Source organism: Coregonus lavaretus, assembly GCF_964263955.1.
Source record: "Coregonus lavaretus genome assembly, contig: HAP1_SCAFFOLD_4277, whole genome shotgun sequence".
Classification (NCBI taxonomy): Eukaryota; Metazoa; Chordata; class Actinopteri; order Salmoniformes; family Salmonidae; genus Coregonus; species Coregonus lavaretus.
In genome coordinates, this window is record NW_028158582.1 from 10,001 (window position 1) to 26,618 (window position 16,618).

General features: G+C 41.9%; 1 protein-coding gene across 1 annotated transcript; it reads right to left on the reverse strand.

Moving 5' to 3' along the window:
- Window positions 1–11,568: 11,568 nt before the first annotated feature.
- On the reverse strand, window positions 11,569–15,104 carry LOC311123806 (sialoadhesin-like; the record flags this gene model as incomplete). Its single annotated transcript, XM_084198035.1, has 9 exons — window positions 11,569–11,790; window positions 11,880–11,934; window positions 12,019–12,115; window positions 12,328–12,591; window positions 12,800–12,897; window positions 13,395–13,680; window positions 13,938–14,159; window positions 14,280–14,639; window positions 14,897–15,104. The coding sequence occupies 9 exons, from the start codon at window positions 15,102–15,104 to the stop codon at window positions 11,569–11,571; spliced, it is 1,812 nt and encodes a 603-aa protein (XP_084054161.1).
- Window positions 15,105–16,618: the final 1,514 nt, after the last annotated feature.

Sequence of the window (16,618 nt, forward strand, 5' to 3'; positions counted from 1 at the left end):
TGGCCACTTTAATAATGGAACACTAGTCACTTTAATAATGTTTACATACTGCTTTACTCATCTCATATGTTTACACTGTATTCTATTCTACTGTATTTTAGTCAATGCCACTCCAACATTGCTCGTCCTAATATTTATACACTGCTCGAAAAAATAAAGGGAACACTAAAATAACACATCCTAGATCTGAATGAATGAAATAATCTTATTAAATACTTTTTTCTTTACATAGTTGAACGTGCTGACAACAAAATCACACAAAAAGTATCAATGGAAATCAAATGTATCAACCCATGGAGGTCTGGATTTGGAGTCACCCTCAAAATTAAAGTGGAAAACCACACTACAGGCTGATCCAACTTTGATGCAATGTCCTTAAAACAAGTCAAAATGAGGCTCAGTAGTGTGTGTGGCTTCCACGTGCCTGTATGACCTCCCTACAACGCCTGGGCATGCTCCTGATGAGGTGGCGGATGGTCTCCTGAGGGATCTCCTCCCAGACCTGGACTAAAGCATCCGCCAACTCCTGGACAGTCTGTGGTGCAACGTGGCGTTGGTGGATGGAGCGAGACATGATGTCCCAGATGTGCTCAATTGGATTCAGGTCTGGGGAACGGGCGGTCCATAGCATCAATGCCTTCCTCTTGCAGGAACTGCTGACACACTCCAGCCACATGAGGTCTAGCATTGTCTTGCATTAGGAGGAACCCAGGGCCAACCGCACCAGCATATGGTCTCACAAGGGGTCTGAGGATCTCATCTCGGTACCTAATGGCAGTCAGGCTACCTCTGGCGAGCACATGGAGGGCTGTGTGGCCCCCCAAAGAAATGCCACCCCACACCATGACTGACCCACCGCCAAACCGGTCATGCTGGAGGATGTTGCAGGCAGCAGAACGTTCTCCACGGCATCTCCAGACTCTGTCACGTCTGTCACATGTGCTCAGTGTGAACCTGCTTTCATCTGTGAAGAGCACAGGGCGCCAGTGGCGAATTTGCCAATCTTGGTGTTCTCTGGCAAATACCAAACGTCCTGCACGGTTTTGGGCTGTAAGCACAACCCCCACCTGTGGACGTCGGGCCCTCATACCACCCTCATGGAGTCTGTTTCTGACCGTTTGAGCAGACACATGCACATTTGTGGCCTGCTGGAGGTCATTTTGCAGGGCTCTGGCAGTGCTCCTCCTGCTCCTCCTTGCACAAAGGCGGAGGTAGCGGTCCTGCTGCTGGGTTGTTGCCCTCCTACGGCCTCCTCCACGTCTCCTGATGTACTGGCCTGTCTCCTGGTAGCGCCTCCATGCTCTGGACACTACGCTGACAGACACAGCAAACCTTCTTGCCACAGCTCGCATTGATGTGCCATCCTGGATGAGCTGCACTACCTGAGCCACTTGTGTGGGTTGTAGACTCCGTCTCATGCTACCACTAGAGTGAAAGCACCGCCAGCATTCAAAAGTGACCAAAACATCAGCCAGGAAGCATAGGAACTCAGAAGTGGTCTGTGATCACCACCTGCAGAACCACTTCTTTATTGGGGGTGTCTTGCTAATTGCCTATAATTTCCACCTGTTGTCTATTCCATTTCCACAACAGCATGTGAAATGTATTGTCAATCAGTGTTGCTTCCTAAGTGGACAGTTTGATTTCACAGAAGTGTGATTGACTTGGAGTTACATTGTGTTATTTAAGTGTTCCCTTTATTTTTTTGAGCAGTGTAGTTAACAGAGGAAGAACAATGATTTCAAGCACCACCCTCCTTTTAAAGCTTCCAGTCTGTTATTCTAACTCAATTCAACACTCTCACCTGTGTTAACGAGAGAATCACTGACATGATGTCAGCTGGTCCTTTTGTGTCAGGGCTGAAATGCATTGGAAAAGTTTTTGGGGGATTAAGTTCATTTTCATGGCAAAGAGGGACTTTGTAATTAATTGCAATTCATCTGATCACTCTTCATAACTTTCTGGAGCATATGTAAATTGCCATCATAAAAACTGAGGCAGCAGACTTTAATTAATATTTGTGTCATTCTCAAAACCTTTGACCACGACCGTACATGATTCCATGTGTGTTATTTCATAGTTTTGATGTCTTCACTATTATTCTACAATGTAAAACATAGAAAAAATTAAGAAAAACCCTTGAAATGAGTAGGTGTGTCCAAACTTTTCACTGGTACTGTACATACATACCTTTTAAATAATAATTATATGGACCGGGGGCTCTGATCCTGGATCAACACTGGGGGACACTGAGACACTTTATGAATACTGGCCCTGATGTAACAACCAAAACACAGCTCAAATAGTAACAAGAAGTAAAATGTACATTTAGTATATGACTAAATTTCAAGATATTGTCAAGAGTACTTACAGAGTGAAGGAGAGAGGTCTTGTACAGTGAGTCAACTGACTGGCAGTGCGCGGAAACAAGAAGTAGGTGGTAGGTGATGCAGAACTTCCTTTCCTTCCACTTTGACATGTATGAGGACCAGACCAGCGCGTCATAAGCGGGAGGTTTCATTTCAATAGAAAATGTACAACAGAATGCATATCTAGTTGCCTTTTTTCATTTGAGGATTGGTCTTACATTTTTTCTAATGGGCAAAATGTGGGCTATTTCCACTGTATTCTTTTGACCACATACACTATCATGTAAACAATGTGTTTACTATAGCCTACTATTTGGAATGTTTATAGTATCTTAGAATGTGTTTACTATAGCCTACTATTTGGAATGTTTATAGTATCTTAGAATGTGTTTACTATAGCCTACTATTTGGAATGTTTATAGTATCTTAGAATGTGTTTACTATAGCCTACTATTTGGAATGTTTATAGTATCTTAGAATGTGTTTACTATAGCCTACTATTTGGAATGTTTATAGTATCTTAGAATGTGTTTACTATAGCCTACTATTTGGAATGTTTATAATATCTTAGAATGTGTTTACTATAGCCTACTATTTGGAATGTTTATAGTATCTTAGAATGTGTTTACTATAGCCTACTATTTGGAATGTTTATAGTATCTTAGAATGTGTTTACTATAGCCTACTATTTGGAATGTTTATAGTATCTTAGAATGTGTTTACTATAGCCTACTATTTGGAATGTTTATAGTATCTTAGAATGTGTTTACTATAGCCTACTATTTGGAATGTTTATAATATCTTAGAATGTGTTGCCTTTCTCCCTCTGAGTTCTACATGGAACAGGTCAAAGTTCCATTTTCATTTGGTCAGTTCTATGATGTCATTCATTCTATTCTACAAACCCATTAAATTTACACTCCTCATCAGCTGCACCACTCCCGAGTGGCCCAGAGGTCTAAGGCACTGCATCGCAGTGCTAACTGTGCCACTAGAGATCCTGGTTTGAATCCAGGCTCTGTCGCAGCCGGCCGCGACCGGGAGACTCATGGGCGGCGCACAGTTGGCCCAGGGTAGGGGAGGGAATGGCCGGCAGGGATGTAGCTCAGTTGTTAGAGCATGGCGTTTGCAACGCCAGGGTTGTGGGTTCGATTCCCATGAGGGGCCAGTATGAAAAAATAAAAAAAATAATGTATGCACTCACTAACTGTAAGTTGCTCTGGATAAGAGCGTCTGCTAAATGACTAAAATGTAAATGTATTTCCGTAATGTTCCATCTCTCAGTGTTCTGGAATGGAATGCCCTCGCTGATAGAACTACCTTCAACACTCCAAACATCCACGTGATTCCATATTGTGTCTGCATGATGTGTGTTTTAAAAATGACAATACATAATATTTAATGTAACTGGTTGTGTGTCTAGGTGCTGGACATTGCTCCTTCTGAAAGTGTTTGTATATATTTTATACAGACATGATGATGATGATGATGATGATGATGATGATGATGAAGGTGAATAAACCACTATTGCTATGCAAACCAAAGTAAATGTATTATTTGTAGTTACTGTACAGTACAAGAGAAAGATTTCCATTTTCTCTCCACTGAAGATACTGTTATAACAAGATAAAAACAATGACAATGACGTTTATTCTTAAAAGTATTTTTTTTTTTATGTCACACTTCACACATTAGGTTACACAACATTTTTTGGGGGATAAAAGCGATAAGAAACGTTGCGTCAAGCAGAACTCTTTCCTGGACATTAAGGCAGAATTGTGCCATAACTTTGTTATTAGAAATTTGAAAAAATATACGCAAAAAAATCAAGCAACCTACTATATTTACATTTTAGTCATTTAGCAGACGCTCTTATCCAGAGCGACTTACAGTTAGTGAGTGCATACATTTTTTTTTTACTGGCCCCCCGTGGGAATTGAACCCACAACCCTGGCATTGCAAACACCATGCTCTGCCAACTGAGCTACATCCCTGCCGGCCCATTCCCTCCCCTACCCTGGACGACGCTGGGCCAATTGTGCGCCGCCCCATGGGTCTCCCGGTCGCGGACGACAGAGCCTTGATAATAGTACCATATGAAGTAATATATTATAATAGAAAAACACAATAACTATGGTTGTTAACCTTTATATATAGTCTCACAAGTCTGATGATTGTTTCAGAAATATTACATAAAAACATATATAGTTATATACAATTTAACTGGACCTCGAGGCTGCCTACTTCCTAAATGCATTTTTGGAAAACGTTATTGTAATCAGAAATATTTACAATTTTACTTAAAATATATTAAACAAAAAAAAATGTCAACTTAAAAAAAATAAAAAAATGTTAAGGTCCCTTTCATATTCATCATATTTTAACCTCTACGGATCGGTGTCCCGTATACGTGACAGTTGATCTAACGTGTGCTAATGTGATTAGCATGACTGTTGTAAGTAACAGCAAACTTTCCAGGACATAGACATGTCTTACATGGGCAGAAAGCTTAAATTCTTGTTAATCAAACTGCACTGTCCAATTTACAGTGGCTATTACAGTGACAAAATACCATGCTATTGTTTGAGGACAGTGCACAAGAACAAAAAACTTATCACAGCAACTGGTTTGTTACATTCACCTCTGAAGGTAAAAAATGTACTTACATTCAGTAATCTTGCTCTGATTTGTCATCCTAAGGGTCCCAGATATAAAATGTAGCATAGTTTTGTTTGATCAAATCAATTTTTATATTCAAATGTAGGAACTGGGTTCTACAGATTGAACCCCTGCTGTCTCTGGCTCCACACCCACCCCACCCGGCCATCTAGATGTGTGAAAGCTAATGATTTATATTATTATCCATCATGTATGACATTCCTGGGAGTGTGTAAACTTATATTTTGTATTACCATATCCTTTTTGTATGTTCTCTATAGTTACAGTGAGGGAAAAAAGTATTTGATCCCCTGCTGATTTTGTACGTTTGCCCACTGACAAAGAAATGATCAGTCAATAATTTTAATGGTAGGTTTATTTGAACAGTGAGAGACAGAATAACAACAAAAAAATCCAGAAAAACGCATGTCAAAAATGTTATTAATTGATTTGCATTTTAATGAGGGAAATACGTATTTGACCCCTCTGCAAAACATGACTTAGTACTTGATGGCAAAACCCTTGTTGGCAATCACAGAGGTCAGACGTTTCTTGTAGTTTGCCACCAGGTTTGCACACATCTCAGGAGGGATTTTGTCCCACTCCTCTTTGCAGATCTTCTCCAAGTCATTAAGGTTTCGAGGCTGACGTTTGGCAACTCGAACCTTCAGCTCCCTCCACAGATTTTCTATGGGATTAAGGTCTGGAGACTGGCTAGGCCACTCCAGGACCTTCATGTGCTTCTTCTTGAGCCACTCCTTTGTTGCCTTGGCCGTGTGTTTTGGGTCATTGTCATGCTGGAATACCCATCCACGACCCATTTTCAATGCCCTGGCTGAGGGAAGGAGGTTCTCACCCAAGATCTGACGGTACATGGCCCCATCCATCGTCCCTTTGATGCGGTGAAGTTGTCCTGTCCCTTTAGCAGAAAAACACCCCCAAAGCATAATGTTTCCATCTCCATGTTTGACGGTGGGGATGGTGTTCTTGGGGTCATAGGCAGCATTCCTCCTCCTCCAAACACGTTGATGCCAAAGAGCTCCATTTTGTTCTCATCTGACCACAACACTTTCACCCAGTTCTCCTCTGAATCATTCAGATGTTCATTGGCAAACTTCAGACGAACATGTGCATATGTGCTTTCTTGAGCATGGGGACCTTGCGGCCGCTGCAGGATTTCAGTCAAATCAAATCAAATTTTATTGGTCATATGCGCCGAATACAACAGGTGCAGACATTACAGTGAAATGCTTACTTACAGCCCTTAACCAACAGTGCATTTATTTTAAACAAAAAAAGTAAGAATAAAACAACAACAAAAAAAGTGTTGAGAAAAAAAGAGCAGAAGTAAAATAAAGTGACATAAAGTGACAGTAGGGAGGCTATATATACAGTAAAATAAAGTGACAGTAGGGAGGCTATATATACAGGGGGGTACCGTTGCATAGTCAATGTGCGGGGGCACCGGCTAGTTGAGGTAGTTGAGGTAATATGTACATGTGGGTAGAGTTAAAGTGACTATGCATAAATACTGTTGAGGATAGTGTTGAATGCTGAGCTGTAGTCAATGAATAGCATTCTCACGTAGGTGTTCCTCTTGTCCAGGTGGGAAAGGGCAGTGTGGAGTGCGATAGAGATTGCATCATCTGTGGATCTGTTGGGGCGGTATGCAAATTGGAGTGGGTCTAGGGTTTCTGGGATTATGCTGTTGATGTGAGCCATGACCAGTCTTTCAAAGCACTTCATGGCTACAGACGTCAGTGCTACGGGTCGGTAGTCATTTAGGCAGGTTATCTTAGAGTTCTTGGGCACGGGGACTATGGTGGTCTGCTTGAAACATGTTGGTATTACAGACTCAGTCAGGGACATGTTGAAAATGTCAGTGAAGACACTTGCCAGTTGGTCAGCACATGCTCGGAGTACACGTCCTGGTAATCCGTCTGGCCCTGCGGCCTTGTGAATGTTGACCTGCTTAAAAGTCTTACTCACATCGGCTACGGAGAGCGTGATCACATAGTCGTCCGGAACAGCTGGTGCTCTCGTGCATGCTTCAGTGTTGCTTGCCTCGAAGCGAGCATAGAAGTGGTTTAGCTCGTCTGGTAGGCTTGTGTCACTGGGCAGCTCGCGGCTGTGCTTCCCTTTGTAGTCTGTAATAGTTTTCAAGCCCTGCCACATCCGACGAGCGTCAGAGCCAGTGTACTATGATTCAATCTTAGACCTGTATTGACTCTTTGCCTGTTTGATGGTTCGTCGGAGGTCATAGCGGGATTTCTTATAAGCGTCCGGGCTAGAGTCCCATTCCTTGAAAGCGGCAGCTCTACCCTTTAGCTCAGTGCGGATGTTTCCTGTAATCCATGGCTTCTGGTTGGGGTATGTACGTACGGTCACTGTGGGGACGACATCATCGATGCACTTATTGATGAAGCCAGTGACTGATGTGGTGTACTCCTCAATGCTGTCTGAAGAATCCCGGAACATGTTCCAGTCTGTGCTAGCAAAACAGTCCTGTAGCTTAGCATCTGCATCATCTGACCACTTTTTTATTAACCGAATCACTGGTGCTTCCTGCTTCAGTTTTTGCTTATAAGCAGGAATCAGGAGGATAGAGTTATGGTCAGATTTGCCAAATGGAGGGCGAGGGAGAGCTTTATATGCGTCTCTGTGTGTGGAGTAAAGGTAGTCTAGAGTTTTTTCCCCTCTGGTTGCACATTTAACATGCTGGTAGAAATGAGGTAGAACGGATTTAAGTTTCCCTGCATTAAAGTCCCCGGCTACTAGGAGCGCTGCATCTGGATGAGCGTTTTCCTGTTGATTAATGGCCTTGTACAACTCATTCAGTGCAATCTTAATGCCAGCATTGGTTTGTGGTGGTAAATAGACAGCTGTGAAAAATATAGATGAAAACTCTCTTGGTAAATAGTGTGGTCTACAGCTTATCATAAGATACTCTACCTCAGGCGAGCAAAACCTCAAGACTTCCTTAGTATTTCATTTTGTGCACCAGCTGTTGTTTACAAATATACACAGACCGCCGCCCCTTGTCTTACCAGAGTCAGACGTTCTGTCCTGCCGATGTAGCGTATAGCCTGCTAGCTGAATGTTGTCATTGTTGTCGTTCAGCCACGACTCCGTGAAACATAAGATATTACAGTTTTTAATGTCCCGTTGGTAGGATAACCGTAATCTTAAATCGTCAATTTTATTCTCAAAAGATTGAACGTTGGCTAATAGGATTGATGGGAGAGGCAGTTTACTCGCTCGCCGTCGGATCCTTACAAGGCACCCGGATCTGCGTCCACGATATCTCCGTCTCTTCCTCACGCGAATGACGGGGATCTGGGCCTTGTTGGGTGTCTGTAGAATATCCTTCGCGAACGCCTCGTTGAAGAAAAAGTCTTCGTCCAATGCGAGGTGAGTAATCGCTGTCCTGATATCCAGAAGCTCTCTTTGGTTATAAGAGACGATGGCAGAAACATTATGTACAAAATTAATTACAAATAACGCGGAAAAACACACATAATAGTACAATTGGTTAGAGGGCTGTAAAACGGCAGCCATCTTCTTCCGGCGCTGTTCTTAGGTGTAGTGTGTTACCAATTGTTTTCTTGGTGACTATGGTCCCAGCTGCCTTGAGATCATTGACAAGATCCTCCCGTGTAATTCTGGGCTGATTCCTCACCGTTCTCATGATCATTGCAACTCCACGAGGTGAGATCTTGCATGGAGCCCCAGGCCGAGGGAGATTGACATTTCGTTTGTGTTTCTTCCATTTGCGAATAATCGCAGCAACTGTTGTCACCTTCTCACCAAGCTGCTTGGCGATGGTCTTGTAGCCCCTTCCAGCCTTGTGTAGGTCTACAATCTTGTCCCTGACATCCTTGGAGAGCTCTTTGGTCTTGGCCATGGTGGAGAGTTTGAAATCTGATTGATTGATTGCTTCTGTGGACAGGTGTCTTTTATACAGGTAACAAACTGAGATTAGGAGCACTCCCTTTATGAGTGTGCTCTAATCTAAGCTTGTTACCTGTATAAAATACACCTGGGAGACAGAAGTCTTTCTGATTGAGAGGGGGTCAAATACTTATTTTCCTCATTAAAATGCAAATCAATTTATAACATTTTTGACATGTGTTTTTCTGGATGTTTTTGTTGTTATTCTGTCTCTAACTGTTCAAATTAACCTACCATTAAAATTATAGACTGATCATTTCTTTGTCAGTGGGAAAACGTACAAAATCAGCAGGGGATCAAATACTTTTTTCCCTCACTGTATGTACTTGAAAATGTATCAATTGACCAATTCGGCACATTTGGGCAGACTTGATTCAAAATAGTCCAGTATTGCAATGCTTCACTGGATCAATCTGAAAATGTGCACACACACTGCTGCCATCTAGTGGCCAAAATCTAAATTGTGTCTAAACTGCAATATTATATTGTGGCCTTTCTCTTGCATTTCAAAGATGATGGAACAAAAAAAAAAAAAAAAGTAAACTTATGTTTTTTTGTTTGTATGATCTTTAACCAGATCTAATGTGTTATATTCTCCTACATTAATTTGACATTTCCACAAACTTCAAAGTGTTTCCTTTCAAATGGTATCAAGAATATGCATATCTTTGCTTTAGGTCCTGAGCTACAGGCAGTTAGATTTGAGTATGTCATTTTAGGCGAAAATTGAAAAAAAGGGTCAGATCCTTAAGAGGTTAAAAGTCAAAACTGACCCTAGATCAGAACTCCTACTCTAAGTTTGAATAGAGTAGTCCTGTGTGGCTCAATTTCTACAAAATGTCGCATGGGTTAGATTCCTGCTGGGACTACCAATATGAAAGACATATGCACTCATGACTGTAATGATTGTGTGAATGACTTTGGATAAAAGTTTCTGCTAGATGGCATATATTATTATACCCTTAGCCGTGGTATAATTAAGCAATAAGGTCAGAGGGGTGTGGTATGTGGCCAATATACCACGGCTAAGGGCTGTTCTTACGCACAACGCAACGTGGAGTGCTTGGAAACAGCCCTTTGTCGTGGTATATTGGTAACATTCCAAAAACCCCAGAGGTGCCTTATTGCTTAATTATACCATGGCTAAGGGCTGTTTTTGACACAAAGCGGATATGCCGTGGTATATTGGCCAGAGACTACAAACCCCTGAGGTGCCTTATTGCTATTATAAACTGGTTACCAACATAAATAGAAAAGTAAACAAGTATTTTTGCGTCACACCCGTGGTATATTGTTTGATATACAGGACACACGGCTGAAATGCTGTTTCAGCCAATCAGCATCCAGGACCCAAACTACCCTGTAGGTGCCTTATTGCTATTATAAACTGGTAACCAACGTAATTAGAAGAGTAAATAGTACTTTTCTGTCATACCCGTGGTATACGGTTATATATACCACGCCTTTTGTTGTGTTCAGGTCTTCCTGGTTCTGTTTTTGATGTGTTCAGGTCTTCCTGGTTCTGGGTTTGTTGTGTTCAGGTCTTCCTGGTTCTGGGTTTGTTGTGTTCAGGTCTTCCTGGTTCTGGGTTTGTTGTGTTCAGGTCTTCCTGGTTCTGGGTTCGTTGTGTTCAGGTCTTCCTGGTTCTGGGTTTGTTGTGTTCAGGTCTTCCTGGTTCTGTGTTTGTTGTGTTCAGGTCTTCCTGGTTCTGTGTTTGTTGTGTTCAGGTCTTCCTGGTTCTGGGTTTGTTGTGTTCAGGTCTTCCTGGTTCTGGGTTTGTTGTGTTCCGGTCTTCCTGGTTCTGGGTTTGTTGTGTTCAGGTCTTCCTGGTTCTGGGTTTGTTGTGTTCAGGTCTTCCTGGTTCTGGGTTCGTTGTGTTCAGGTCTTCCTGGTTCTGGGTTCGTTGTGTTCAGGTCTTCCTGGTTCTGGGTTTGTTGTGTTCAGGTCTTCCTGGTTCTGTGTTTGTTGTGTTCAGGTCTTCCTGGTTCTGGGTTTGTTGTGTTCAGGTCTTCCTGGTTCTGGGTTTGTTGTGTTCAGGTCTTCCTGGTTCTGGGTTTGTTGTGTTCAGGTCTTCCTGGTTCTGGGTTTGTTGTGTTCAGGTCTTCCTGGTTCTGGGTTTGTTGTGTTCAGGTCTTCCTGGTTCTGGGTTTGTTGACTGTACTGTAGACTGCTTGTGCCACCGCAGACCTGGAGAAAGAAACAGAAATGAAACTGAATGTGTGTCCCGAATGTCACCCTACTCCCTTATAGTGAGGTACTTGTGACCAGTAGTGCACTAAATAGGGAATAGGGTGCCATTTGGAACGTAGACAGAACAGTTCCTTGAAACCCTCATCACATCACATCACTCCTTCATTATAGACATGTCATAGTAAATGGCATTTGACCTGAAGAATGCTCCTTCAACCCTTCAGATGTTAATGGAGGGAGTTCTCAGGGAACAATGGCTGGTCACTAGGGGTCAACTGTTTTACATATTGATGACATCATTGTCTACATCTTCAATAAGCAGCAACATATGAATGACTTTGATGCTGTCTGTGTGGTCACAATGTTCTAGTATTGACTCTATGTTGTTGTAAGAATATGCTCACTTGGTGAATTTCACAGCAGCGTACAGGACATCCTCGTCCTGTTTCTGGGGTTGAGGCAGTTGGACAGGGGAGTACAGAGGCACTTCCTGGTTTTTGGAGTGAGAGAAGTGGACGCTGGCGTAGTGAACGTCATCCTGCTCGTCTGTGTCCACTCTCTGTACTGCAGTAGGGGTCATGGCCATGCCTGAGACGTTGTCATACACTGGACTAGAGTCTCCCTGATGGAGAGAGAGAACAGAGAATATAAATAGACCCGGGGACAGACAGTACGAAGAGTAGAAATGTCCCACAAAGCAATAAGACTCACCTGTCCCATGTCTGCTGTGTGTCTTGTGTCAGAGGTGGTTTTGAATGCTTTCTTCCTGTTTTGTGAATGAATGAATATATGAATGAGTTAATGAAGTTAATAAAGTGAAATAATCTTTAAAATATGCATTTTCACTCACCTTAACCACATGAAGCCAAAGAGACATGAAGCCAGTATGAGAACCAGAACAATCACTGTGATTCCTACAGCTGGAGTCATAACTGAGGTTTGTTTCCCTAAAAGATGATATAGATGATATGAGTCCATGTTATTATAAACTGAAAATGAATATACGGCAATACAGGACAATAATGCAATACTTGTATATATAAGCCTATGTATAGTTATAAACCAAAGTGTAATAAGGCAAACTAGAAGAAGATTACCTTGAAACATCATTTCTTATTGAACATAATATTGTATTGAAATATTGAAGATGGAACTTTACCTGCTACAGTGATCATCTGAGCTGCAGAGTTCATAGATCCTCTTCCATTCTGGGCCTCACAGTAGTATTCTCCTCTGTCCTCGTAGCTGAAGTTGAGGATGTTGTAAGTCTGTCCTGATGCTTTTGGTGAGGTTACGTTCTTCTTGTACCAGGTGTATTTGTCCACAGGTGGGTTGGCATCACTGCTGCAGGTCAGAGTCACTGAACTGCCCTCCACTATTTCACCAGAGGGACTGGCAGACACTGAGGTGTTCTTTGGGCCATCTAATGTAAAATACAGTGGATTTAAAAAAAGTAAAAATTAGGTCAGTTAAAAATATTATATATACTTTCCACAATTGTACTTTTCCACACAATGACTTTTAAATTCACCCTCTTATTGAAGATGATCAATTCAAGTGTCATGTGGAGCTAATATCTGTCACTGCAATGTTAATATAGCAAACTAAACATTTAAACCACATGTACTTACATCTAACATTGAGAGTGTCTTCAGGAGAGCGGAGATCCTCATGGCCTTCGACAGCACAGGAGTATCTGCCTGCATCCTCACTGCTGACTGAGAATAGGCTATAGACAGGAGAGTAGGTGTTGCTGTTTGGTATAGGCTGTCCATTCTTATACCAACTGTAGGCTGTGATGGGGTCCAGTGTACATTTGGTTCTACATGTCAGTGTGACATTCTCCCTCTCTGACACAGATGTAGGATCCATCTCCAACACAACATCTAGAGAAAAAGGAAACACATCATTATTCTCCTCCTATATATGTCCTCTTATATGATATACTAGATTTGTTTTTTTTCTGTCACATACCACTACTGTGTCTGGATGACTGCCCTTAATAAGGTCATTACAGTAATAGATGTGAGATGAGTGACAGATTACCTGTGACAGTCAGGGAGACAGGTGAGCCAGCAAACTTTCCTCAATAATTATAATTAAACATCACATAGAAATGTATGTATAAACATGATCATTTGTTCAGTGTAACCTGTGACAGTCAGAGTTGTTCCAGTCAAGCTGTATCCCCATCTTGATGTATGTGTGTTGAATATGAACTTGTACTCAGCTGAGTCCTCTTCTCTCAGATCTGTGATTCTCAGGGTGGAGTGACCTCTCTCCTTCTCTCCACCATACTTCACACGACCTGCATACCGTGGGTCTGTGGTTATGTCCTCAGGGATCAACTTATCACTCCACCTAGCACTCTGTTTAGGACTAAACCAGAGTGATGATGTGACGTTATCATAACCACTGCCATAAGTACATGATATGTCCACTGATGACCCCTTCAAGACACAGATTCTCCTCTTGGTGTAAGTCACTCTGTTGCAGTCCTGACCCTGGACACCTGAAATATAATGGAATCAGATGAGTACATTATACTGTATTTCCTGACTCTGAATGCCTGAAACATAAAGATTTTTGTTATTTCATTTATTTTATTTTATAAATGTTTCTTGCCAAGAATATATCAATAGCAAGTTCCACTTTGGAAATATTGTAGTTTACTTCAACAATAAATGTAAATGGAAGTTTCTGAGCATTTAATAAGTCATCACCAACTTTTCAGTTTACAGGCTTTGTCAGGGTTTAATCCACACTCACAGACTGCAGGAGACCGGAGATCCTCATGGCCTTTTACAGCACAGGAGTAGCCGTCTTCATAGTTACTGGAGACTGAGTATTTGACCTTGTAGGTGCTCTCATCTAGATGTTGTCCGTTCTTGTACGAGATGAAGGTGGGGTTGGGGTTGTCAGTCAGAGTACAGCTGGTGATACAGGTCAGTGTCGTTGACCTCCATGTAGTGGTCACCTTCACCTGCAGGTCTGAATACAGTGGAAATGACAACAAGATACTTAAATCAATCAAGTATTATGGATAAAATAATTATAATTAAACATCACATAGAAATGTATGTATAAACATGATCATTTGTTCAGTGTAACCTGTGACAGTCAGAGTTGTTCCAGTGAAGCTGTATCCCCATCTTGATGTATGTGTGTTGAATATGAACTTATACTCAGCTGAGTCCTCTTCTCTCAGGTCTGTGATTCTCAGGGTGGAGTGACCTCTCTCCTTCTCTCCACCATACTCCACACGACCTGCATACCCTGGGTCTGTGGTTATGTCCTCAGGGATCAACTTATCACTCCACCTAGCACTCTGTTTAGGACTAAACCAGAGTGATGATGTGACGTTATCATAACCACTGCCATAAGTACATGATATGTCCACTGATGACCCCTTCAAGACACAGATTCTCCTCTTGGTGTAAGTCACTCTGTTGCAGTCCTGACCCTGGACACCTGAAATATAATGGAATCAGATGAGTACATTATACTGTATTTCCTGACTCTGAATGCCTGAAACATAAAGATTTTTGTTATTTCATTTATTTTATTTTCTAAATGTTTCTTGCCAAGAATATATCAATAGCAAGTTCCACTTTGGAAATATTGTAGTTTACTTCAACAGTAAATGTAAATGGAAGTTTCTGAGCATTTAATAAGTCATCACCAACTTTTCAGTTTACAGGCTTTGTCAGGGTTTAATCCACACTCACAGACTGCAGGAGACCGGAGATCCTCTTGGCCTTTTACAGCACAGGAGTAGCCGTCTTCATTGTTACTGGAGACTGGGTCTTTGTACTGGGGGGAGGTGCTCTCATCTAGATGTTGTCCGTTCTTGTACCAGATGTAGGTGGGGTTACCAGTCAGAGTACAGGTGGTGCTGCAGGTCAGTGTCTTCCAATACTCCCCTCTTGTCCACATTCCCCAAGTCACCTTTAGATCTGAAGTTATGAAACAACAATGGAGAACATCTGTCTGTCAGCACCATTCCAAGGTTCTCACTGAAAATGTAATAAATCATTTGAAGTGGTAACTATACTCTTTATGTCAGATTACAGTACCTGTGACAGAGAGAGTAACATATGAGCCATATGTCCATGATAAGAAGTAATATGATGTTGAATCCTCCTCTCTCAGGTCTGTGATTCTCAGGGTGCAGTCATTCTCCATGTTCCCACGGTACTCTATACGATCCTCATATTTATCTTGGATTTCAGTCCAGATCAAATTCTTCCACTTATACCATTTGGTTGTCGTGACTGTATAACCTCTGGGATATGTGTAGGAGCAGGACAGCTCCACTGTTGACCCCTTCAAGTTACATATACTATTCTTGGTGTAGCTCACACTCCAGCCATTCTGACCCAGTACCACTGAAACACAGTCACACAATACAATGGTATCATAATTAAGTCAAGGTCTTTTGGCTCACACTAACAGTAGGGTTTGTCCACAATTTGTTGCCGTAGTTGTTGAGTTGAGTGTGAATGGAAACCACAGATAAGCATCACTCAGTGAGGTGTGAAAGATAACTATTTAAAGTGAAGTGGAGACGCCTAACAGAACACACCAGAATAATATTATGATTCTTATCCTTTTAGAAATGTCTGTAGATTGTTAAACAGAGCAACTAAAATATAAGAATGAGACCATACCTGCTACAGACCAGAGAAAGACCACCAACACACTTCCTGCTGTTCTCAAGGCCATTGTTGCATCTCCCACCCTGCAGTCTTAGAAACATAAACAACAACTCACTCTATAGCTGGTGAATAACTAGACCTGATACATTGAAGTATAAACTGTAAATGGGGTACAGGGCCTCATTACTGAAAATGAACCAGGCTCACACACACATGTACACACACACACACACACACACACACACAACCACACACACACACACCCACACACACCCACCCACAGGGAAGGCCCATAAGGCCCATGGAGTCTGTATCAGATTCTAGAGAAACACACATCCTACACAGTATAGATGTCAACCCTACTCCCTATCAGTCTGGTCCTAAAGGGCCCTCAGCAATACTGAACAAAAATATAAACGCAACATGTAAAGTGTTGGTCCCATGTTTAATGATCTGAAAGAAAAGATTCCAGAAATGTTCTATAGGCACAAAAAGCTTATTTCGCTCAAATGTTGGGCACACATTTGTTTACATCCCTGTTAGTGAGTATTTCTCCATTGCCAAGATAATATTCCACCTGACAGGTGTGGTATATCAAGAAGCTGATTAAACAGCATGATCATTACGCAGGTGCACCTTGTGCTGGGGACAATGAAAGTCCACTCTAAAATGTGCAGTTTTGTCACACAACACAATGCCACAGATGTCTCAAGTTTTGAGGGAGAGTGCAATTGGCATGCTGACTGCAGGTCTGTCCACCAGAGCTGTTGCCAGATAATTGAATGTTCATTT